At 44.9% G+C, this 23753-nt stretch overlaps 1 protein-coding gene across 3 annotated transcripts in view; it reads left to right on the top strand.

Annotated features, from left to right (window-relative positions):
- Nucleotides 1–23753, top strand: part of RSF1 (remodeling and spacing factor 1) — a 42513-nt gene that overhangs the window by 1953 nt on the left and 16807 nt on the right. For all 3 annotated transcript variants that reach the window (XM_083170206.1, XM_083170205.1, XM_083170204.1), the window contains exons 2-6: nucleotides 7756–7847; nucleotides 8799–8891; nucleotides 11446–11651; nucleotides 13449–13594; nucleotides 16527–18400. In XM_083170206.1, the coding sequence (XP_083026332.1) occupies nucleotides 7756–7847; nucleotides 8799–8891; nucleotides 11446–11651; nucleotides 13449–13594; nucleotides 16527–18400 (2411 nt within the window). The remainder of the gene's footprint in view (nucleotides 1–7755; nucleotides 7848–8798; nucleotides 8892–11445; nucleotides 11652–13448; nucleotides 13595–16526; nucleotides 18401–23753) is intronic.

The raw sequence follows: 23753 nt of genomic DNA, 5'->3' as shown, positions 1-23753 counted from the left end.
TCCTTCTGACAACTTCATCTTCCCTATAGCCCCTATCCCTGACTGTGCCTCCCTCTGACAACTTCATCTTCCCTATGCCTGACTGTGCCTCCCTCTGACAACTTCATCTTCCCTTTACCTGACTGTGCCTCCCTCTGACAACTTCATCTTCCCTATAGTCCCTATGCCTGACTTTGACTTCCTCTGACAACTTCATCTTCCCTATAGCCCCTGTGCCTGACTGTTTCTCCCTCTGACAACTTTGTCTTCCCTATGCCTGACTGTGACTCCCTCTAACAACTTAATCTTTATAGCCCCTATGCCTGACTGTGACTCCCTCTGACAACTTCATCTTTATAGCCCCTGTGCCTGACTGTTTCTCCCTCTGACAACTTCGTCTTCCCTATGCCTCACTGTGACTCCCTCTGACAACTTCATCTTTATAGCCCATATGCCTGACTGTGACTCCCTCTGACAACTTCATATTGCCTATAGCCCCCTATGCCTGACTGTGCCGCCCTCTGACAACTTCATATTCCCTATACCCCCCTTTCTCTGACTGTGCTTCCCTCTGACATAATTATATTTTACCCCTTCATATAGGGACAATCTTCTATTCCTGACTTTGCCACCCACCATCTTATCAATCCTTTCAGCTCTGAATGACTTGTGCCTCTCATCCCTTGATTGTGTGCTCCTGACCGACCATTCTGTCTGGCTGATCTATGCGTCATAATCCTTTTCATATCCTTCTATCCCAACTCTGATTGATCGTGTTTCCCTGAGCACCGCACTCCAGCATTGTAGTGGACCCGTCGCCTCTTTACTAACTCAGCTGCGTGTAGCTGGCTGGCCCCCTTTCTCTAGCTTCTGGTCTGAGGTCTCCATGGGTAGTCATTATAGGCAATATGTACAGACTGATTGGCTATGCCAACCTGGCATGATCCCTAGATAAGTGACTGTCTGTGGCTTTGTTATGGCCACCCAGTCTGTGAGCGAGGGTCTGCTTGGTGGCCTTTGCTGCTTTTAAGCTTTTTATAGTCTACAAATAACAAGAAGTGAAACAAAGTTTTCAATATTGCTACAATGTGATTTATTTTGTTAAATAGTAAATAGATTTTGTATTTGTTTATAAATAACCAGCAGCTAAAGCTGGTTACACACTAAACATTGTGTAGTTCCTGTAGCAGAATAATTAGGTTAAGGCTGGGCACACACCTGACATATATGTTGTAGAAGCTGCCTGACATATAGCGGTCATCATTGCCTTTGCCATCGAGTGCAACTGACCATCGATGGTACATAACTATGCAATCTAACTCATCATAACTATCAATGTTTTTACATATAGATGGTCATCACTTTTCTCTGACTGATTGGCCTGTGGGCCAATCAGAATATGGGGGCGTGGCTTCACGGGTGTCCTGGGCGGAGCTATACTCCATGTCCCAGGAAAACAAAAGTATTTGTTTAAGCTTGACATCGATGGTGGGACACCATCTGGTTCTCCCCCATCGATGGCTAAACTATTCAACATCGGTCATAAACCATCAATGTTTTCGAATCATTGATGATCGATTGCCATCCCTAGTCATCGCTGTCCATGCACACTGGGCATAATAGCCCAGTATGTATGGACCTTTAAGCTGTGTTGCAGGGCAGACGTGATAGGTCTGTGAATGATGTTTAAACACATCGCTGGTATACACCTGCCGACAAACCCACAATATATCGGTCAATGTGTATCACCCATAAGACAACTCTTTGTGGAAGGTTTATTGAAAAATGTAAATGAAAAAAATAAATTGTCACTTTCCAGCTACCATTTAAAATAAGGCAATTGTCATAAGCTGTTAAGGAAGTGAGGTTCTGTTGTCATCCCTTTTCTATATGGTAGCATTGGATGTAAAGGGTTCAATTCAAACAAGGTTTCTTAAAGTCAATGCAGTTATTATGCGTGGTCACATGACCGGACCTGTTTATCAAATATCATAAATGAGCTAAAAATGACTTTTACCTGTTCCTGCAGTCATACAGTTATGCATTATTCTTCACCCAAATAGCTATAGTTTTGCACAATGGCGGTAACTCACCTGTCCGCGAAGGCTCTCTGCATGGATGTAACGCCGTTAGCTTTCCTCACATTACATAGAGTTGTGTAAAGAAATGTTAAAGAATGTGTGTACCAGAATATTGCACCAGTGCGTCACTCTGAATTGCCCACTATAGGGGGATTTGAATTAAAATTCAATTCAAAGTGATGTGCCGCAGGCATTGCGCTGATAGCCAACTGTACACAATCTGCGGATTACAATGGCCGACAAGATTCACCTTGATTCTCTGAGGGTTTCGCTGGAATTTTTTTTGTCAGTGGGCTAAATGTGTGTTCTAGTTGCCAGATTGCGACAATTGCATTGAATTGCACATGTAATATTAGTCTCTTGGAATTCTTTATGGAAGGGAACATGGCTTAGGGTAATTTGGAGAGTTTAATTTACCATAATTGCTGAAACTGTGCAATGAAGCAGCGCACTAGGCAACATCCATTAGAAGTATATGCGAGAGAATACGTACATTGCAGCAAAATACGTAGGAGGACACTGGATTCTTAGGAGGCGATTTAGTTATTGGTTGGGAATTCAGCTCCTATGGTATGTGGCCGGGAGCTATTCAATTACTTCCAGTGATGGGTGGTTTTTTTTTTTGTCTGATTGCCTGAGATTAGCTGCGTTAAGAAGCATCTCCCGTGCTAAGTGCTGGGTAAGCTGCCGTTATGGCATGCCTCGCGGTCAGCCCAAGAGCCCTAGCATACACTGTGTTGTGAGCAGAAATCCATGGTGCAGAATCAGGGCTGGTCACGCAAATAAATTGAATTAAGGTGCCCATACACGGTGCAATGCGGGAATGTGCTGCACATACTTTTTGTACTGCCTGTGGATCGCATCGCATGCGTCACATGCAAAACACATGCGTTGTGATCCAGCCCATAATGGGTGCGATCATCGCTCTGTGTATGGGCACCTTAACTCCTGGGCACTTTAGATGGGAGCTAGATTCATTTGAACATTGATTCCAGTTGCCAATTTGAAACTATCAGATTTTGACAAACCACCAGTTGGTAAATATCCCACCGTCTCATTTCCCCTCTTTCAGGACACTTGTAAGTTACAGATAAATTCAGTAACCAGATTATTTGGGGGGGGGGGGGGGGGGGGGGGAATAGTCACCAGTAGGAGCTGACAATGACTCGTCACGCTGTTGTGGTATGTCACAGTGATACCTTTCAGATGTCTTCCTATAAATCAATGCCAATGAGCTGTGTGCGCCTGATCTATAACATAGGATTCATGGTGATTGGCTGAGCCCACAATAACCTGCTGTCATGACTCTCCCAGTGGCAGAACCTCTAATGGTGTATGTTCTAGCATGATATAGAGAAGGCAAGTCCAAACTGTGGCCCGCCAGCTGTTGGGAAACTACACATCCCAGAATGCTTTGCAATAGTTTTAGCCTTCCCGAATAGCAAAACTGTGGCAAGGCATGATGGGATCTGTAGTTTTACAATAGCTGGCAGGCAATCACTAGGTCGACCACTATTGGTAGACAGTGACTAGGTCGACACCTAAGAATGGTCGACATATCATAGGTCAACAATGACAGGAGGTCAACACAAGCTGAAGGTTCAACATGTACATGGCCTACACTCAAAAAGTTGTCACCACTTTTTCATTTTGTTGTTTTTTCTTTTAGACCCCACTTGGTTCATACTTTACTATCCAAGTGGGCATAGAGGGAGAAAATAGTGTGCCCGAAGCATGGCGAGTCATGTGAGGGGATGCGGTACACTTATACCATGTCCATGTCGACATTTGTCAACGTAGACACCAAAAAAAAAAAAAAGGAAAATTGTGTCGACCGTGTACATGTCGACACTAAGCTTACCAATCTTAGGTGTTAACCTAGTGACTGTCGACCAATTACCCCAGAAACAATTTAGTTGGGGGGTTGTATGTCTCATGGGACAAAAATGATTTTTTTATTTTTATTCATTGCAATCTGCTTCAGTTTTTAAAAAAATATAAAATATCTAAAGTCAATTATCTTACATATGGGGCCTACACACGCGGACATTTGCTGAGCGCTCAGCAGGCTCGCTTGGCACACACACACCTCTGCACAGCAATGTGTCAGCGGTGTGTGCTGAGCGATCTGCCAGGGCTCTTCAGGATGAACAATGAACTAGATTTATTCAGCATGCTGCATATTAATCACCGGGCGGTGCCGCACATCCCTATCGCTATGGTCCCAACACGCAGCAATGTACGGGCATTTACTCATCAATTTCGTTGGATCGCTTAAAAAATGCCCTGAAATCGCCCCATGTGTAGGTCCCATTAGTTCTTTCCGGGCCCATTAACTGTATCTTTTACCCCTTTCACACCAGAAATGCAGAGGCCTACTCGGGAATTAAATTCCAGGGACAAGCAGGGACATTCCCGGGTTGGGACCCATTCATACATGCTTTTGAAGCAGTGACAACCCAGGTCGGCACATTTCACACTGAACCCGGGATGACCCTGTATTTCTATGAGAATAGCATTGAAAATGGCCATTTTTAGGCTCACATTAGATTATTGATTATTAATAATTAAGACACAAAACATTTGTTGTGTTTCAACCTCTGTTTACTTGTATAAAACTAATTAAAGGCTTATGGAAGCATCTTCCCCTCTAATGATTAATAGCTCTCTCATTTGTCCAAGACATGGCACACATTGCAGGCTTTCAGGGGTTAAAATGCACTTCTGGGGCCTGTGGTGCCACAGAACATGCTCAGTGTCTCCCTGCAGGCTGTATGCTGCCTCTGGGCGTGTCTGTGAGTGTCCACCACAACAGGAAGTTGCCCTGCTAGAAAATCAGCACTAGCAGAGGCAACACTGGAAGCAGGGACATGTCCCTGCACCTTTCACACCAGCCAGTAACCCTGCTACCTAGCCGGGATGAATTGCCGGCAAATTAACCTGGGAATTGGTTCCTGGAACCTTTTCACACCAGCTCTAGTCCCGGGTAGTTCCCGGACCCAACCCGGTAATTTAGGCTGGTGTGAGAGTCCTTGGAGAAAGCTTAGCAACAGCTCTCAGGGATGGGTGGGTTGGACATGTTATAGTCCTGCAATGCCACATGAGGAGTGAAATCCAAGGCTTCTGCCAAGCAGTATGGAGGTGTAGAGTTCTCCAGTGCATGCAGCAAGGTATATTTCACAGCTCCCGAGAAAAGGGCATGCAGATAAAGGAAGCTAAATGTAATCACCCGCAAACTACAAGCATCGCCAGAAGTGGCAATGATATAAAAGGCAACCCAGGTTAGGTGCGGAGTTAACCCCTGGGTGTCCCGCTCAGAGCAATACAGTATTCCCCCCCTTGCTGTACACTCCACATAAAATGCAGAAAGGGCAGGTTTTCCTTCATGATGCGTCCAATCCGGTCCTGGCAGCTCCTCAGCCTGTGAGAAGTGCTCCCTTGGGGCCTGGTGCACGGGGTAAACCCTGCTAATTGGTAAGCACAGATCATTCATTACCTGAAGGTTTTTTTTTATTGGACATGCCGCTTAGTTTACATCTAGAAATTGTTATATATGTCCAATCCTCCTGATGGGGGTGTGGATTATTAGGTCGACAGGGAACGGGAAAAAGGTTTTTGTTGTCTGTGACATTTGACGTCACGGACACCATATTAGTGTGCACTGCGTTCGCCAGGCATCGGGCCTCGCTGTGATCGGCGCATGATTGTATTCTCCCTCTATGCCCACTCAGATTGTGAAGTGAGAACAAGGCGTTTAAGAAAAACAATCACAAAAATCTTTTGTCCATGTTGACCTTTAGTCTATGTGTCGAACTATTCCCTGTCAACCTATCACCAGGATATCTCCTGATCATTGTTCAGTCGACTCCCTGAGGTTTATTTTTTATAACCCTTATGAACAGTGTCTTATATATAGAGCAGCAGATTCCGTTGCACTTTACAACTGGAAACAGTGATACAACACACTGATTATTTACAGACATAAAGGTAGGAGGGCCCTGCTCGCAAGCTTATAAATCTATACCCTTGTTATCCCACATGGAAAAATTTAGATTTTCGAAAAGTGTGAGGGCAATTCAGGATGTATTCTGTAGTAAGAATTGTGTAGTACATTTCTAGCTAGGGGTCCCATAGACAGACATGTATTTCCTATGCAAATTACTTTAGTACTAGTGTGCGGAATTCTACGCAAAATATTCTGCCACGGATTTGCTGGCAGGAAATGCTCAAATGGTGGCAGGAGCATGCTGGGATGCGTAGTGCCACAGTCCGTGGCACACCCCTGTGACAGATCTAGAAATGGTGATTCTACAAAGATCTTGGAAATATTAATCTTATGCATGGTCCCAATGAGCCACGTGAGCTCTATGGTAGCTCTCTGCTCCTTTATCCTGACCCTATGCATTCCCTGTTCTTGAATTACCAATGAACAAAGGCCTGGTTGAGCCTCCCTTCATTAAGCAGCGCAGTGGAGAAATTGATCCGGTGGTTGTGTAATGCTCACACAGTCCTCTGAATGTAACCAGTGATCAGTGGCCCAGGCATTCCATGTTTGCACCTGTATATCGATATTACAGTAGGATCAGTACTGAATCTTTCATTTAGGGTATATATGCTGGGACCACCTAGCCGACAGACTCTGCCAAACAGATGGGCAGCTGTATGAGAGTATGTAAATGTGGAGGCCACTGGCATCAGGTTAGGTCGGTCTGCCTGACTGAGCCTTTGTTCTCACATACTGATCTAAAAGTACTGTCTAGATCAGTGGTTCCAAAGATTTTCTTGAATCGCGTCACCCTATATTATCAGAATTTTTTTCCGGTCACCAGTAGGATAAAAGTTTTCTATAGATAAAGTTGTTAACAAAAATTACATTACGTAAACTCTACCTACCCGTCATCCTCAATGTGGGAAGGCCCGTCCGCCGATGTCACGAATGTGGGCGGGCCCGCCGGCGTTTCTTTTGGGGGCGTGCCGTGCTTCCCCCGAGTGCTCCATTGAGCAGCAACAAAGACAGATGTGCCCTGTTTTAGCCTAGAGTGAACACTACGATTGTCTTCACGCTGTATGATTAGTTGCCACGAACACAGGGGCCATAAGTAATATGATTTAGTCCTGGTCCGCCAAGGCAAGGCAAGGGCCCCGCAGTACCCTAGGGTGCATAGGAGCACAGTTCTGGAACCACTAGTTATGACATAATTTTTCTTCCAGCAATATAAAAAAAATCTATATAATACATTTATTCTTGTAAACATCCTCCTCTAATTGTGGTAAAGGATGTTACACTCTGTAGTTCAGTTTGTAGACTTCTGGCGACAGACAATGTATTAGCGACGTGTGATTTCAGTACATTGTTGTGTGCGCCTGGTGTGTTACACAGCTACTGGCAGCACGCTGACTGGAGAGGTCTAGCCTACTCTACCGTGTACCAAGGAGGTTCTAACCAATTGGTATTCAGCACATCCACAATCTATTGCATGCTTACTAGTGACACATCTTGCAACCACTCCGCAGAATGGTGCCAGCTGACCCAATCTATCTGTGATGGCAGATTTGCATCAGTTGGCAGCAGTATAAAGAGCTTCAAAGAGTTAGGAGCCAGCAGTCCTATTTTCTGCACGTTAGCGGCTTGGCTCTGGGTCTTGGGCGCTTCTGTATCTAGGAAACCATGTTTATCATCCTGTTCTCATTGCAGTATCCAAGGCACTGGTTGAGCTCCACCTGAAGCTGATGAGAAAAATCGGGAAGTCCGTCACATTTGACAGATGGGAAAAATACTTAGTCAAGGTACGATGTGTGTGACTGAGTGTGCTCAGTGTGAGATGCCTAGTTGTGGGGGACACTTACCTTGCATGAAGCATTAGAAGTAACACCTGCAGCATTGTGTAGCGTAAGGGACTATACAATAGGTGTATCAGAGCATACGCACCACACACCAAGTATTACATTAACAACTAAGCGGGGGCAAAGGCTGGACAACTGAATCCAGCAGGTGCATGCCGTGGTGAGTTACCTGAAGGTGTCTATGCAGTACTCTGTGACCCTGTACCCAATTTCTGGGCGTGTAAATGCTGTTGGAGTCATCCAGTTATGGATAGTACGAGGGAGGAGGGCCCTGCCTGTAAGAACTTACTTACTAAAGATTGTAAGCATGTGCCATTCATTACTAGCAGTGATGTCTGGTCTACCAATGGTATGAGGAACCTGGACTCTCATCTCTATGGCCCCCGCCTCAGTGTTACGTTCTGTGTGTATAGAACATTACCACAGTATGCCATCATGTGCAATATGGAGACAGCACCTCTGACACCAGTGTCCGGATTTATGTCCTGTTGCTTTATTATTTCTCCTTTAGCTGCTTCACATCGCTGCCAGCCAATGGGTGAGGTATGGGACGCAGTTTTGTAATCCTGAATTGTATACACTAAGGGTGATAGGAAAATGTTTGTAATGGGATTTAGCTTTTGGGGTCTCACCCCAACTCCATTCTCTTTGGTTCCGGTTCAAGTGCAGTGAGGGGAATTTTGTACGTAAGTTTGGGTATTTCAGTGATAGTAATTATACTGACCATGTAATCATTGTATAGTGGAGGTGTATCTACTAAGTACCATAACTTATGGCACAATACAAAGTTCACCATATCCAATAGTTCTACTTAAATCTGTATATGAAAATGTTTTTGTGCATTTCCAAACTTCATCAGGACTAGGACTGACCGTTTGGTGTCTGTATGTATAGATTTGTCAGGACTACAACAGCACGTGGGCCTGGGAGATGGAAAAGAAGGGGTACCAGGAGATGAGCGTGGAGTGTAAAGTGGGATTGCTGAAGGTAATGTATGCGCTGTGAAAGCTGGCCTTGGTGCAATATTACTGGAACGTCTGTCAACGTGTGTTGGGATATTTTCCCCAGTATCTGTGTCTGGAGCTGGGTAGAAGCTGATAGTGGACCATGTGGAAGATACTACATCCAAAAGCCACATACTTGCCACAGTTTAGCCACTGCAGCAATATATAGCAAGAAACAAATTTAGGTATACCCACTGGCGAGACAGGAAACGACTTGCACTGGTGACAAGATGGTCAAAACTTAATATCTGAAACAACTCAGAGCACAAAAGAAGACCATAGTGCAATAATGTAAATGAAATCCTATTGCTTTAATTTTCACAGGCCACTTATGTGTGTTGTTAAAAAGAGCATGTAACAGGTCTCTGGTAGCGATGTGATGCAGCTGCTCGGGACCTAGATGGGCTCAATGAAAAATGCAATAGTGCAATCCTGTTGTTCCTAAGATTTGTACAATTTATTAATACACTCACAATTTAAAAATGATTAAAAGCATATCACCCAGATGGGTCAGTTGAACACGGATCAGCAGTGGTCCCTCAGATAAGGTGGTCCCCGGTGTCCGGTCCGTTTGATGGTGATGAGATGTTACATGCTCTTTTTAACAACACACATGTGAGTGGCCTGTGAAAATTAAAGCAATAGGATTTCATTTACATTATTGCACTATGGTCTTTTGTGCTCTGAGTTGTTTCAGATATTAAGTTTTGCCCATCTTGTCGCCAGTGCAAGTTGTTTCCTGTCTCGCCAGTGGGTATACCTAAATTTGTTTCTTGCTATGTATTTTTAAAGCTATTTGTGGTGAAAGCTTTCTTTTGTTATTACCCTGGGCTGAGATTGTTTGTGCGCTGTGGATATCAGATACCCTCTTTTCCTAACTGCAGCAATATAGATACTAGGAAGAAGGTGCTGTATTTTGAGTTCCACTTATAACACACATGAAGTTGCGTCTACACAGCCCAAAGCTTTTAGGCTGTGACTACACATTGCGTTTTAGCAGGATGCAGCATGCTTGTGTATATATATCCTTTTGCTAAAACGCAATGTGTAGACACAAGAAGCTGCATCCTGCTAAACAGGATCCTGTTCAACTGCATCCTGCTGAGACGCAATGTGTAGGCACCAGAAGCTGGATCCTGTTCAACTGCATCCTGCTAAGACGCCGAATAAAGGGATTCTATCTAAGAAGCTGGATCCTGTTCAACTGCATCCTGCTAAGACGCAATGGGCGGTATACCTGAGATCCCTTTTTAGGATTCGCTGCACATTCGCCACGTTCCGGAGCCGGCGGGCTCCGGTATTCAACGTGTCAGGGGCTCGCTGCCCCTGACTGGCGAATATGAGCTCCTGCGGCGATTGCCGCAGGGAGCCTGAGGACGGTGCCAGGCAGAGAGATGGTAGTCTCTCTGCCTGCCCCAGAACTTTGTGGGGGGTAGGTGGGCTCCCCGGGTGCCAGGCAGCACATGCTGCCCCCCGGGGGTGCCAGCAGGGGAGCGTATATTCACTACACACGATCGTAACGATCGGGTGCAGTGAATATATGAATATGTAATGAGCGGCTCGGCTCCGGCGCCCCCTGCTGGATGCTGTGTAAAAAAAAAATATATATATATTTTTTTAAATTAAATATATATTCATGTGCTTACAGCACATGAATAAAAATAGCATGCCCCTCCTCAGAATAAAATTCCTGATTTTTTGACACCAAATGTAAAAAACAAAACACTTTATTTTAAAAGTTCACATTCCACTTCACCATAAAAAGATAGCGATTGCTACTCGGTGAATCATGGTGAAAAAAACCTTGACATGTATTCGCCATGTGGTCATTGAATAGGGTGATTCACCGTTTTAGTCAGAAATTCGCCAAACAGCACAAATTCGCCATAAAAACATGGCGAATCAGGCTCATTGAATACCGCCCCATGTGTAGGTACAAGAAGCTGGATCCTGTTCAACTGCATCCTGCTAAGAGGCAATGTGTAGACACAGCCTAAAAGCTATGGGACCATTCTATGTAAGTGATAGGTAACTCTTGTTACAGTTTGAACCCTCATTCACATAGGTTTGGCTGATGTTGACCACAGAACGGAGAATACATTAAATGATTTGTCTTCATTTTATATTGATACACAGAATGAGTGTCTCGATTGGCTGTTTACTCATGAATAGTGATTTTCCCTATTAGCCCTGAGTCCGCTGTGAGTGTGAGACTAGCATGCTGTCATGTAGAGTGACATAGTATACAGTGGTAAAGTTATTTCCATCAATAAATAATGTCCACCTTCAAGATAAGGAGAGGTCCTCATATGCCTTGATACATGGTTGTCCTCTGTTACATCCAGTAACGGTTTGTATGGTGGACATTTAGGTAAAGTGGATAAACTGCAGCGTTTGGTGGTGTGGAATTAGATGTTCATGCTGACTTAATCTATCTAGTCTGAGATGGAATAATCTGTGTTTGGAGCCTGGGACGCTTGCTGTACCTCCCTGGGGGAAGGCTGGAGGCGCCATACTTAAATCTCTTCTCCTTCCAGCATTTGTGTGAGTGTCAGTTTGATGACAATCTGAAGTTTAAAAACGCCATCAATGAAGAGGATGCTGACGCCATGCGTTTACAGCCAGTAGGGCGGGATAAGGACGGCCTCATGTACTGGTATCAACTGGATCAGGATCACAACATCCGCATGTACATTGAGGAGCAGGATGACCAAGATGGCTCCACATGGAAGTGCATAGTCAGGTCAGTGTTCATAAGAAGGTGCTGGAGAGCGTACTAGTAAGGTATGGCGGTGATCAGAGATGAGGTTCTGTGAGGCAGTATTGTGAAAGGACAGCGTTTCTGGAGGCTTTGTAGGTGATGAGAAGCCGTTAGATTAGGATTCTAGAGGATAGGTGGAGCCAGTCTCTATACCCCAGCATGCCTAGCATGGTTAATGTGGATTTAGTGCCTGATGGAGCCAGGTTCTTGTTTCCAGCTGCTGTGCAGTCTGGGGATTTAGCTTTTTATTAGGTAGCGCTGGGTCATTTAATGTTGGACAATAGCAGAGAGTGAGCAGCAGATTTTGATGCTGCCAGAGCAGAGGTGCTCAGGGAGTAATGCAGAGGGCATGGTACCGAGCCATGTGGGACTCGAAACAGATAGATGAAGGAAGGATGTTCCAGAGGTACAGATGCTGTATACTATAGGATCTAAACTGAATGGAGTAAGTCCTTTAGCACTGTGAGCTGCAGCTGCGGCCTTCATTTGAACTGATAGGTCTGGTTCAAGGAGAGAACACAACTTTTATGTAGTTGTACGGAAGTGGTCAAGCATTTGAAAGCATTAAAGGGAATACGTTCTAGGTCCTTGATGGCTAACCTTGACACTCCAGCTGTTGATCTACACATCCCAGCATGCTCTGCTTCAGTTTTACTATTGGCCATGCTAAATCTGATGCAGAGCATGCTGGGATGTGTAGTTCAACAACAGCTGAAGTGTTAAGGTTAGCCACCAAGGACCTAGGTGGTGTAACTGTGCGTTTCCCTGCCCTGAATGCGTGTGTTCTGCTTCAATTATCAAAATAGTGAAGTGATATAAAATGGTGCAAACACCAATATTAGTCATCTATTTTAGTCTGTAGTGTAAGTTTTTTATATACACAATGAGATACTCGGGAAGAATGAAGCTGGGTACACAACATGCGATTTTCACTAACGATATGCACAATAGCAATCTGGTTAACAATTTGCGCTCCCGTCTGCCATTAAAGGCCCCCATACACTATGCGACCTCTCTGAGGGGAGAAGTCGCATCTGATCACCCTTGAGCATACATTTAGGATACATTGCATGCGGTCCTGTTGCATGTGATGTGTCGCACGCGATCCCGTTCCCTGCTGCCATGAGAAGAGTCCAACTTCGAGGTCAGAAGTGCAGCACGTCCGACCTCCGACTCAGTGCGCATCGGATTGAATGTCATTCGCATGCAATTTGGGCTGATTTCCACCTATTTCCAGACCCGATCTGCCGGATTCAGGTGAAATCGGGCCCATATCGCAAAGTGTCTTGGAGCCTTTACAATAACACCTGTCATCTGAACATGCAGTGAAATCTGACAATATTGTCACCGACTGCATGATTGGCAGGGGTCCCGGTGACGGCACGGAACAGTATCCTTCAGTGTTTTAAGAGCATATCTTTCGTTTCGCGGCACTGCCGCTATTGCGAGGTTGTGTACGGGGCTTAAGAATTCCACAACAAATAATGGTATTTACGTACGTAACTGTAAAATCCAATTGTCAAGTCCATATTTCTCTAGCAGGTTGACAATCCCTGGTCATGAACGGAAGCAGTTACAGGAAGGGGTTAATAGCTAATTTCCCCGTCACCTATGCCAGTGTCCGCTCCTATCTGGATGCGCGTTCCCGGTTTCATTCAACTTTGTCCTCGGTTTATGCGCGTACAGCATTGATGCTTTAATTGCCTCTATAAATCTCCTTGTTGTGCTGTGATTTTCATTAGGCTTAATTACCTGTTCACTTGGCTTTTCCCGTTGTAGGACCAGGAACGAGCTGGCAGAAACCCTGGAATTGCTAAAAGCACAAATAGACCCGGCGTTACTGAAGAAATCCGAGCCGCAGGAAAGTTCATCTCAAGAGAGTCCCAATCTGGAGAACGAAGACATCAAAAAAGAAGAAAACGAAGGTAGGTCTTTACCTGTCCTTTTGGTCTCCGTACCCCAGAACTTAAATAGGAAGCTGCGTTAACAATTCTACTTCTCCATTCTGATGCTTGATACCCCCTCCCTTGAAATCTGTTGGCGATAGCCCCAATTGGGAGTGAGTTGTCTTCACATTGCTGCCTATGGTAGCATTCATTTGTTAGTTTTATGTTTGTTTTTTGCTGTTGAAGCCAGAGGCTCCCAAACGCGCTCCGCAAGGCCCCCTAAGGCTTCTAGTTTTAATTACATCCATGCTGGACAACCGATAACTTCTGTACCCCAGTTAATATGATTTAACCTTCTGTGCTGAGCCACAGATATGCTTAAAACCCGAGCTGTTGATGTAAGTATGTAACAGGGGTTGTGGGTTCAGTGTGGTCCTGTGAGATGCCTGAAGCAAGAGCTAAGCGCAGTCCCCCCATACACGATTCATTCAACGGTATCACTCAAACGATCTGTCACAGTGGTTCCCAACCCTGGTCCTCAAGGACCCCCAACACTGCACGTTTTCCAGGTCACCCGGCAGGAGCACAGGTGCACTCATTATTCAGACACATTTGTCACTTGTGATTCTGTGTGGAGACCTGGAAAACGTATCTTCAGTGATGTCACCCGGCCCAGAACATGCGGTCTATGATCATCAAAATTTGACTGCATATTCAAATGACCGGGGGGGGGGGGGGGGATTAGGTCAACAATGGGGAGGTTGACTGTCAAAAGGTCGACATGAATTTTTCACGTTTTTTTTTGTCCTGAATTTTGTTGTAAGTCGACATGGACACCATATCCGTGTACAACGTTCCCTCGCTGAGCTCGCCATGCTTCGGGCGCACTATTATATTCTCCCTCCATGCCCTAGTGGATGGTAGGCTATGAAATACCACCTGTTTTGGGGGGGGGGGGGAGTGAAAAACTCCTGTCGGCCTTTTGACTGACTGTTGGGGATATGGTCACTGGGACGACATGCAGCAGTCAAAAGGTCGCATGGGGTTTTTCACATTTTTTTGAGCTGACGTGCGGACAGGCGGTAATTCATGCCCTACCATCCACTAGGGCAGGGCTGGGCAACACCGGCCCTCCAGATGTTTATGAACTACACATCCCAGAATGCCTTGCATCAGTTTCAGCATGGCCACTTAGCAAAACTAATGCAAAGCATCCTGGGATGTGTAGTTCATTAACATCTGGAGGGCCGGTGTTGCCCAGCCCTGCACTAGGGGGTGGTGGGAGAATAAAAGTGTGCCGAGCGCAGCAGTGCTACGTTCCAGTGTCCATAACGACTGCGTAGAAGTTTGGGACAAAACCAATGTGAAAACCCCCATGTCGATCTACAGTCATGTTGACCTTTAATGCATGTCGACCTAATGGTTTTGACCTAATGCTTGTCGACCATCCTGCTCTCTACCCAATGATCCGTACCTGACTGTTGACCTTACCATTGCCAACTTAACCCTTTCAAGTCCAAGATCTAGTCAGGCTCAGCAGCCCTAGCGCTAGTAGCAGTTCCAATGATGAGCCGCTTTACAATAACAACCTTTAACATTGTTCAATATTCAGTGTATACCATTTTTGAATAAAGAAAAAGAAACGGTTCAATTAAACCAGACTATTTGAATTGGAAAAAAAAAAATTGGACAGCAAAAGGTTAATGCTTGTCGACCTTCCGACCCTTTCAACCTATTTATGCGTTGACCTAAGCCCTTTCTACCTTTAGTGGTTGACCTAATGTATGTCAATCTTCAGTCGATTTAGGAAACGTATCCCGAGCATATCGCTTAATAAATATAAGTTTTATTGTTAAATAGTTATATAAAATCAAATAAAAATGTTGTATAAAAAAAAAAAAAGATTATAATTCCTATATAAGGTAAGGTCACTGATAAATAAAAATGTTTCCTTGGCGATTTTCACACCAATTTTGACAAATTCACTCGGCACTGAAAGGGTTAATAAACTGTTGTACTATAACTACATATTGCATTGCTCGTGAATCCTTTAAAAAAAATTCCATTATGTAAACATATAGAAAGAACAAATTTGAAACTAAACCGCGTAGCTATTAAAGCAAAACAACCAGAAGGAAAGTTATAATAAAATCCACCACACAAGTATAGAATGTGATGTATCCAGGTGTGAAGATGCGTAATTGGACTTCACCCACCTGGCCCATATACGTTCAAATTTATGTGCACGAGGTACATAAAGCGCTCATGTTCCACGGTTGTATACACTAGTGCAGGGGTTCTCAAACTGTGGATCCTGAACTTCTCAACATGGGGTCACGACTCCATGTTGCTGACCATCAGGCTAATGACTTTTCTAATCTCAGTCAGTGATTGAAGGAGTCTGAAACATCTGTTTAATTGTCTGTTTGTTTAGACTCCTCAATGCTGCCATATATGTGCTATATGCTGACCACACATGTGATGTGATGACCTTCTGCAGTAACTTGATGGGGTCCTGTAATTATTTTTATTTTCCGATGGGGTCCCAGAGCAAAATAGTTTGAGGACCCCTGCACTAGTGCAACCCACATGGCTATGTTTTACTACTAATGAATTGAGATGGCTACTGCACTTCTGCACTTGCTTGTAAAACGATTGGTCACCCCCTTTGAATGCAATTTGTATCCTTTGCCTTTAATAGTCTCGCTAGATGGTAATGGATGTCTAAGGCGGCGTATTCTGACTTGTGTGTTTACATCTTCTGCTATGCTGAATGCTTGAACACTTAAACTATATATTATTAATAGCGAGTTGATGAGGAATTTTTTTTAAATCCCCCACACTAGCAGTTCTGCTACGAAGAGCAAAGTATAACCTGCTCTCGGTCAGTAGTGGTCAGCCCTGCGGTGTATTAATTAGCCCTGCGGTGTATTGTGATTTGACTTTGACATTGTTCTCCTTCTGTTTGTAGAGAAGCCCGTAGACGGCGCTAACGCAGCGGACATAAAAGAGAAGACCGATGCAGTGGAAAAGCCCACAAGCCCTTGCCCGGCCGAAAACGGCGGCAGCATTAAAACCGATGGCGAGAAGCCTTTGAAAACGGCCAGTGAAATAAAAACGGAACCCGTCTCAGATGTGAAGGAAGAGACGCAAACTGCCAAAGAAGAAAAGGACTCCTTCAAGGAAAACGTGAAGCCAGTTATAGTGGAGAATAAAGAGGAAAAGACGGAGCCAAAAGACTTAAAGGAACCGAAAGGGAACTCCGACAAGGCTCCACCACCCCAGGAGCCTGAACGCTCAGAGATCTCTGTCATTGTCAAACGCACTGAAGAACATGTAGAAAAATCCGTAGAGGACACGGGGAAGATGAAGAACGACCAGCAGGCTAAGATCCCATTGAAAAAACGGGAGCTCAAGCTGACCGAGGATTTTGACAGCCAAGTTAAAACATCGCTGTGCAAGTCCAAGACTCCCACAAAAGAGCTGCTACAGAAAGAGGAAGGAAAACAAGACGACGACGGTACAAAGACTTCTGTGGGGCCTTGTACAGCTGCCGATGGGAAGCAGCTGGTGAATGGTGATTTAAACAGCGACAAAACACACAAGATTCAGGATCACACAGAGAATAGTTCCATTCCAACAAGGGAATCTGTGATTGGCTCAACGAAGGATGAAAGTCGCAAAATAAATGAGCGAAATCCCAGCGTCATCAAAAGTTTACAAGAAGTTAAAGAGAACGGCAAAAAAAGTCTGGCGAGTTTAAGCAGTGCCCCGATCATCCCACCGCTTGAAGAGTCCTCTCAGAAAACTTCCATCAAGCTAGTTCATTGTGAAGCTGGCTTGGAGAAAAGCGGTGCAGAAGCCAAAGGAGTAGAAGGGAAAAAGGAAGAATCGGTTTCGGAGTGCGATAAAGAAAAAAGTCATGTCAAGGGAGATGCGGGTCAAGAGTCTGTGGAGAAGCCTGAGGTTCCTGATAAAACGGTCAAGGTATCTCCTACAGATCTCAGCAGCGTGAAGGAAGGATCTGGAAAACCAGAGGAATCCATCTCAGAGAGACACTGTAAGGATGACGAGCCAGGTACAGATAGCCGGAAAGAGGAGTCTGAATCAAAGACAGAAGCTGGAAAAAGAAAAGGAAACGCAACTGCTCGAAGGAGATTTCCGATGTCAAAAAGGACTTCCCTGAAGAATTCAACGCTGAAGCCTGACAAACCCAGTAAAAATAAAGAAGACAATGAAGTAAGAGAGGAACCCGAGGTGCCTAACGATAAAGTTGAAGAAAATAAAAAAGTTCCTGACGATACTGCAGTGTTAGCAAAGAAATCCGTTACTCTGAGGAGCAAACGTAAGGAAAAGGCCTCTGCGAAGGAAGGCAACGCCTCAGAGCCATCAGAATCCAAAGGTGCGAAGAATGACAAAGTGGATGGGACTGCATCGACGGAACAGGAGAAGACCTCGGAAAAACCGTCTCTGGTTTCAAGAAATAAACACAAGTTAAAGTCTGTGCCAGAAGACGAGAACAGTGGCCCCGAGAGCAAAGAAATGACCTCCGAAAGACAGAAGGATGGTCTTAAGCTGACCATCAGGATCTCCAACAAGAGGAGGAGGACAGAATTGCCTGTGGAGAACATCGCTGTGGAGGAGACTGATGATGCAGAGACTGAGGAAAACATCGGGATGAGGCTGAGGCGGTCTCCTCGGATCTCCCGACCTTCTGCCAGAGTAACGGAAGTCAAACCGCAGAAGCCAGAGAAAAAGGAGAGCGATGAAGAGGAGCTACCTGAACCACCAAAAGTGGAAAAGGAGAGAAAAGCTGAAAGGGATCCAAGCCAGAAAATAAAGAAGGTACATTACCCTGACACTTTACCCAGGAGTTCAACTTCAGAATAGTACTGTGTGCGCTGAATTCGGTCATGATGAGGGGGATTCTGCTGAAAGCAGTACTTTGCATCAACCCCCAGCAGCACCGAGTAAATAAGGAGATGAGAGCTGTGTGAGGACAGGACATGTGACAGGGCCAGTGACATGTTAGGAGGAGAGGAATGGGGGCAGCAGGAAGCTACAGACCAAGGGGTAAATTTACTAACATGAGTTCTATTAAAGATGGGATGTTGCCCATAGCAACCACATCTGGTTGCTACGGGCAACATCTAATTTTAGCGGGAAAGAACTGGTAACAAAAGAATCAGGAAGGGGCGCAGAATCTAGAGCTGGGTTGCAAAAAAAAGCTGCAGTACAAACAAAAAGGGGGCGTCGCTCCCCAACAATGAAATGCAAAAAAGGAAAACGGGTGGATTGCGCTAACTTTACAGATGGAAATCTAGTATTAGATTTCCATCTGTAAAGTTAGCGCAGTCCACCCGTTCTCCTTTTAACCCCTTCCCGACATTTGACGTACATTTACGTCATGGTCGGGAAGCACTTCCCGACACATGGCGTAAATGTACGTCATGGATTTAAACTGTCACCGCGTCTATAGACGCGGTGACAGTTTCAACATGTCTGCTGTCCCTGACAGCAGACATGTCCGTGCATGCCCCGGGGGGGCTGCGATGCCGCCCCCCCGTCGGCGATCGCTGTGATTGGCTGTTCAGTGTGAACAGCCATTCACAGCGTTTTCCTGTGTCACCGGCGAATAACGTTCGCCGGTGACACGGGATCAGAGGTGATTGGTGCTGTAAAGTACAGCACCAATCACCGCGGGGTGTAAGGGTGACACTGGTGTCACCCCACCTCACCCCGCCCGCCCCCAAAGGCCGTGATTGGTCCGTCGGACCGACGGACCAATCACAGCCAAGGAGGGAGATTTAAACTAACGGTGACTGCACTGCAGACGCCATTCCGGTCTGGAAAGCGTGCAGTGCGGTCACCGTACCCCCCTGCCGCCATACTGACCAGAAATACTTGCTGCAATACTTACCTGATCGCTGCTGATTGCTGATTGCTTCCTGGATCCTGGATCCTGTGCTTTAATTGTGCCATACTGTGATATTGTGCTGCTGCACTGTATTAGTATTAGCTAGATAGATAGAGAGATAGATAGAGATAGATAGAGAGAGAGAGATAGAGAGAGATAGAAAGAGAGAGATAGAGAGAGATAGAGAGAGAGATAGTGTCAGAGAGTGCTATATTTTGTGCTGCTGCAGTGTGATATAGTTATAGATAGAGAGAGAGAGATAGAGAGAGAGAGATAGAGAGAGAGGCCTACTGACAGAGTGCTATATTTTGTGCTGCTGCAGTGTGATAGTTATAGAGAGATAGAGAGAGAGAGATAGAGAGAGATAGTGACAGATTGTGCTATATATTTTTTATATAACTGACTGCTGCCCCCTCCTTTTGTGCTGATCAGTATAAATTAACTGATCAGTAACTTTTTGGGGGCGCAGGTTTTTTTTTATATATAGATATACCTGTGAGTGCTGCTGCTGCAGTGTCATAGAGTGTTAGATAGTGTTAGATAGTGAGAGATAGAGAGAGATAGTGATAGAGAGTGCTAAATTTTGTGTCTGCTGTCCCCGCCTTTTGTGCTGATCACTATATCTGAGGTGATCAGCAACTTTTTTGGGGGTACAGAGGTTTTTTTTTTTTTTATATATACCTGTCAGTTGCACCAAAGGTTGTGCACCTGCTGCACCTCACTGGTAATCAGTGTCGCATCACTGATCACCTTTTTTTTTGTGTGTGTGCTGTGGGGTATTTTTTTAATTTTTTTTTTTACACACACTGTGATTTTGTGGGTGTCCTGTGGCCGCTGTGCGCTGATCAGTGACGTACATCACTGATCATCTTTTTCGGCACAGGGTTGATCTATTTTTATTTTTTTTTTGATCAAATTCCTGTTGCCTTTGAGCGCTGTTCAGTGACAGACGTTACTGACCAACATCTGTGCTCAATTTTTGGCGCAGGACCTTTTTTTTTTTTAACCCCTTCCTTTTTTTTTTTTTTAACCCCTTCAATTTTTTTTTTTTTTAACCCCTTCATTTTTTTTTTTTTTATTGGTATAAAGCATTTTTTTTTTTTTCTGCACCACATACACACTACACACTACATACCCCCCGGATTGAAATAAAGTTTGTGCCCCCCCCTACACTATACACGTGTTGAAACATTTCACTACCGGTAACACAAAAATAAAAATGGCATCCCAAATGTCCTCCCAAATGTCCTCCCAAATGTCCTCCCAATCATCCAGGAGAATGTATTCAGTGGAGGAGGCATATGCCATGCTTGCTTCTGACTCTGACACAGGCAGTGATGCAAGCGGGGAATTTGAAGGATTTGCCTTAAGCTCCTCTTCCTCCTCTGCTGATGAGGGACCCCCTCAAAGACGCCCCCGTAGATCAGCTGAGATTCCCCCCCCAATAATTGATCTAGTATGGACCCCACCACCAGACAATTTTGAGCCCCAGGTTCCTGAGTTTTTGGCCATGCCAGGAATCCAATTTGATTCCACAGGTCTCAGAGAAATTGACTTTTTCAAATTATTTTTCTCTGATGATTTTATAAATTTAATGGTGGACCAAACTAATTTATATGCCCAGCAGTTTATTGCTCAAAACCCCACGTCATCATTTGCTAGGTGGACCCCTGTAGATGCAGTAGAGATGATGACGTTTTGGGGTCTGGTGTTTCATATGGGCATAGTAAAAAAGCCAGAAATTAGGCAATATTGGAGTACAGATGTTCTGTACAGTACTCCATTTTACCGTATGGCCATGCCCCGGACTCGATTTGAGACAATTCTTAAATTTATACATTACACCGATAATGCACAGTGCCCACCCAGAGATGATCCCACCTTTGACCGGCTATTCAAAGTCAGGCCGGTCATTGATCATTTCAGTGCCAAATTTGAAGAGGTGTACATCCCTGAAAAATTTATTTGTATCGACGAGTCCCTTATACATTTTAAAGGAAGGGTTAAATTCCGCCAGTACCTTCCCAGTAAGAGGGCAAGGTATGGCATAAAAATGTATAAGCTGTGTGAAAGCACCTCAGGGTACACCCACAGGTTTAGGGTTTATGAAGGGAAGGATTCAAGAATTCAACCGCCAGAATGCCCCCCCTCCCTCGTAGGTGTTAGTGGGAAAATTGTCTGGGATTTAGTGCACCCCTTCCTGGATAAAGGTTATCACCTCTATGTGGATAACTTTTACACCAGCATCCCCCTGTTTAAGGCCCTTGGTTCAAGAGGTACAGCAGCTTGCGGTACTGTGCGCAAGAACCAAAGAGGCCTCCCAAAAACGCACATTGCCCAAGTAATGAGAAGGGGTGAAAGCAGGGGAATATGCACCGAAAATATGTTGTTGGTCAAATATAAGGACAAGAGGGATGTCCTTATACTGACAACAATTCACGGAGACAGTACCACCTCCGTCCCTGTACGAGGTACCAGTACCCACACCTCCAAACCTAATTGTATCCTGGATTACAATAGGTACATGGGCGGAGTGGATCTTTCAGATCAGGTACTGAAGCCGTACAGTGCCCTGCGGAAAACAAAAATCTGGTACAAGAAGGTGGCCGTGTATATCATCCAGATGGCACTGTATAACGCTTACGTGCTATTCCGTTCTACCGGCCAGAGGGGGACATTTATGCACTTTCAAGAGGAAGTCATAAAGGGCCTAATATTTGGGAACCAGCAGGCAGAGGGCCCCAGTACTTCTAGTACTGGCCCCCGTATTGTACCAGGGCAGCATTTTCCTGATGAAATCCCCTCCACTGGAAAAAAGGGCAGGACACAAAAAAGGTGCAAAGTTTGCTATAAAAAGGGAATAAGAAAGCAAACTATTTTCCAGTGTGACACTTGCCCCGACAAACCCGGCCTATGTATAAAGGAGTGTTTTAAAATATACCACACATCTATGGAATATTAGGTTCATCATTTCACCGTGCTTCGGGGGTCTTGCTAATGCCACATAGCACCCACCATTCATTCCACCAGAATCTGAGCCGCAAAATCCAAAAATCACTCCTTCCCTTCTGAGTCCTGCCATGCACCCAACTGGTATTTTTTGGTCACATGTGAGGCATTGCCGTACTCGGGAGATATTGGGGCACAGATTTTGGGGTGCTTTTTCTCCTTCATTCCTTGTGAAAATGAAAAATTTTGAGCCAGAACTGCATTTTTGTGTAAAAAAATGTAATTTTTCATGTTCACTGCCCAGTTTTATCAAAATTGGTGAAACCCCTGGGGGTTTGAAATGTACACTATACCCCTAGATGAATTCCCTGAGGGGTGTAGTTTGCAAAATGGGGTCACTTGTGGGGGGGGTCCACTGTATTGGTGCTTGGGGGGTCTTGCTAATGCGACATAGCACCCACCATCATTCCACCAGAATTTGTGCTGCAAACTCCAAATATCACTCCTTCCCTTCTGAGTCCTGCCACTTTTTGGTCACACATGAGGCATTGCCGTACTCGGGAGAAATTGGGGCACAGATTTTGGGGTGCTTTTTCTCCTTCATACCTTCTGAAAATGAAATATTTTGAGCCAGAACTGCATTTTTGTGTAAAAAAATGTAATTTTTCATTTTCACTGCCCACTTGTATCAAAATTGGTGAAACCCCTGGGGGTTTGAAATGTACACTATACCCCTAGATGAATTCCCTGAGGGGTGTAGTTTGCAAAATGGGGTGACTTGTGGGGGGGTTCCACTGTATTGGTGCAACATAGCACCCACCATTCATTCCACCAGAATCTGTGCTGCAAAATCCAAAAATCACTCCTTCCCTTCTGAGTCCTGCCATGCACCCAACTGGTATTTTTTGGTCACATGTGAGGCATTGCCGTACTCGGGAGAAATTGGGGCACAGATTTTGGGGTGCTTTTTCTCCTTCATACCTTCTGAAAATGAAAAATTTTGAGCCAGAACTGCATTTTTGTGTAAAAAATGTAATTTTTCTTTTTCACTGCCCACTTGTATCAAAATTGGTGAAACCCCTGGGGGTTTTAAATGTACACTATACCCCTAGATGAATTCCCTGAGGGGTGTAGTTTGCAAAATGGGGTGACTTGTGGGGGGGTTCCACTGTATTGGTGCTTGGGGGGTCTTGCTAATGCGACATAGCACCCACCAAAATTCCACCAGAATCTGAGCTGCAAAATCCAAAAATCACTCCTTCCCTTTTGAGTCCTGCCATGCACCCAACTGGTATTTTTTGGTCACATGTGAGGCATTGCCGTACTCGGGAG

Source organism: Crinia signifera, chromosome 2 (genome assembly GCF_055691185.1).
Source record: "Crinia signifera chromosome 2, ASM5569118v1, whole genome shotgun sequence".
NCBI lineage: Eukaryota > Metazoa > Chordata > Amphibia > Anura > Myobatrachidae > Crinia > Crinia signifera.
The sequence above is the reverse complement of the archived record's forward strand: the minus strand, read 5'-3'. Positions and strand labels throughout refer to the sequence as shown.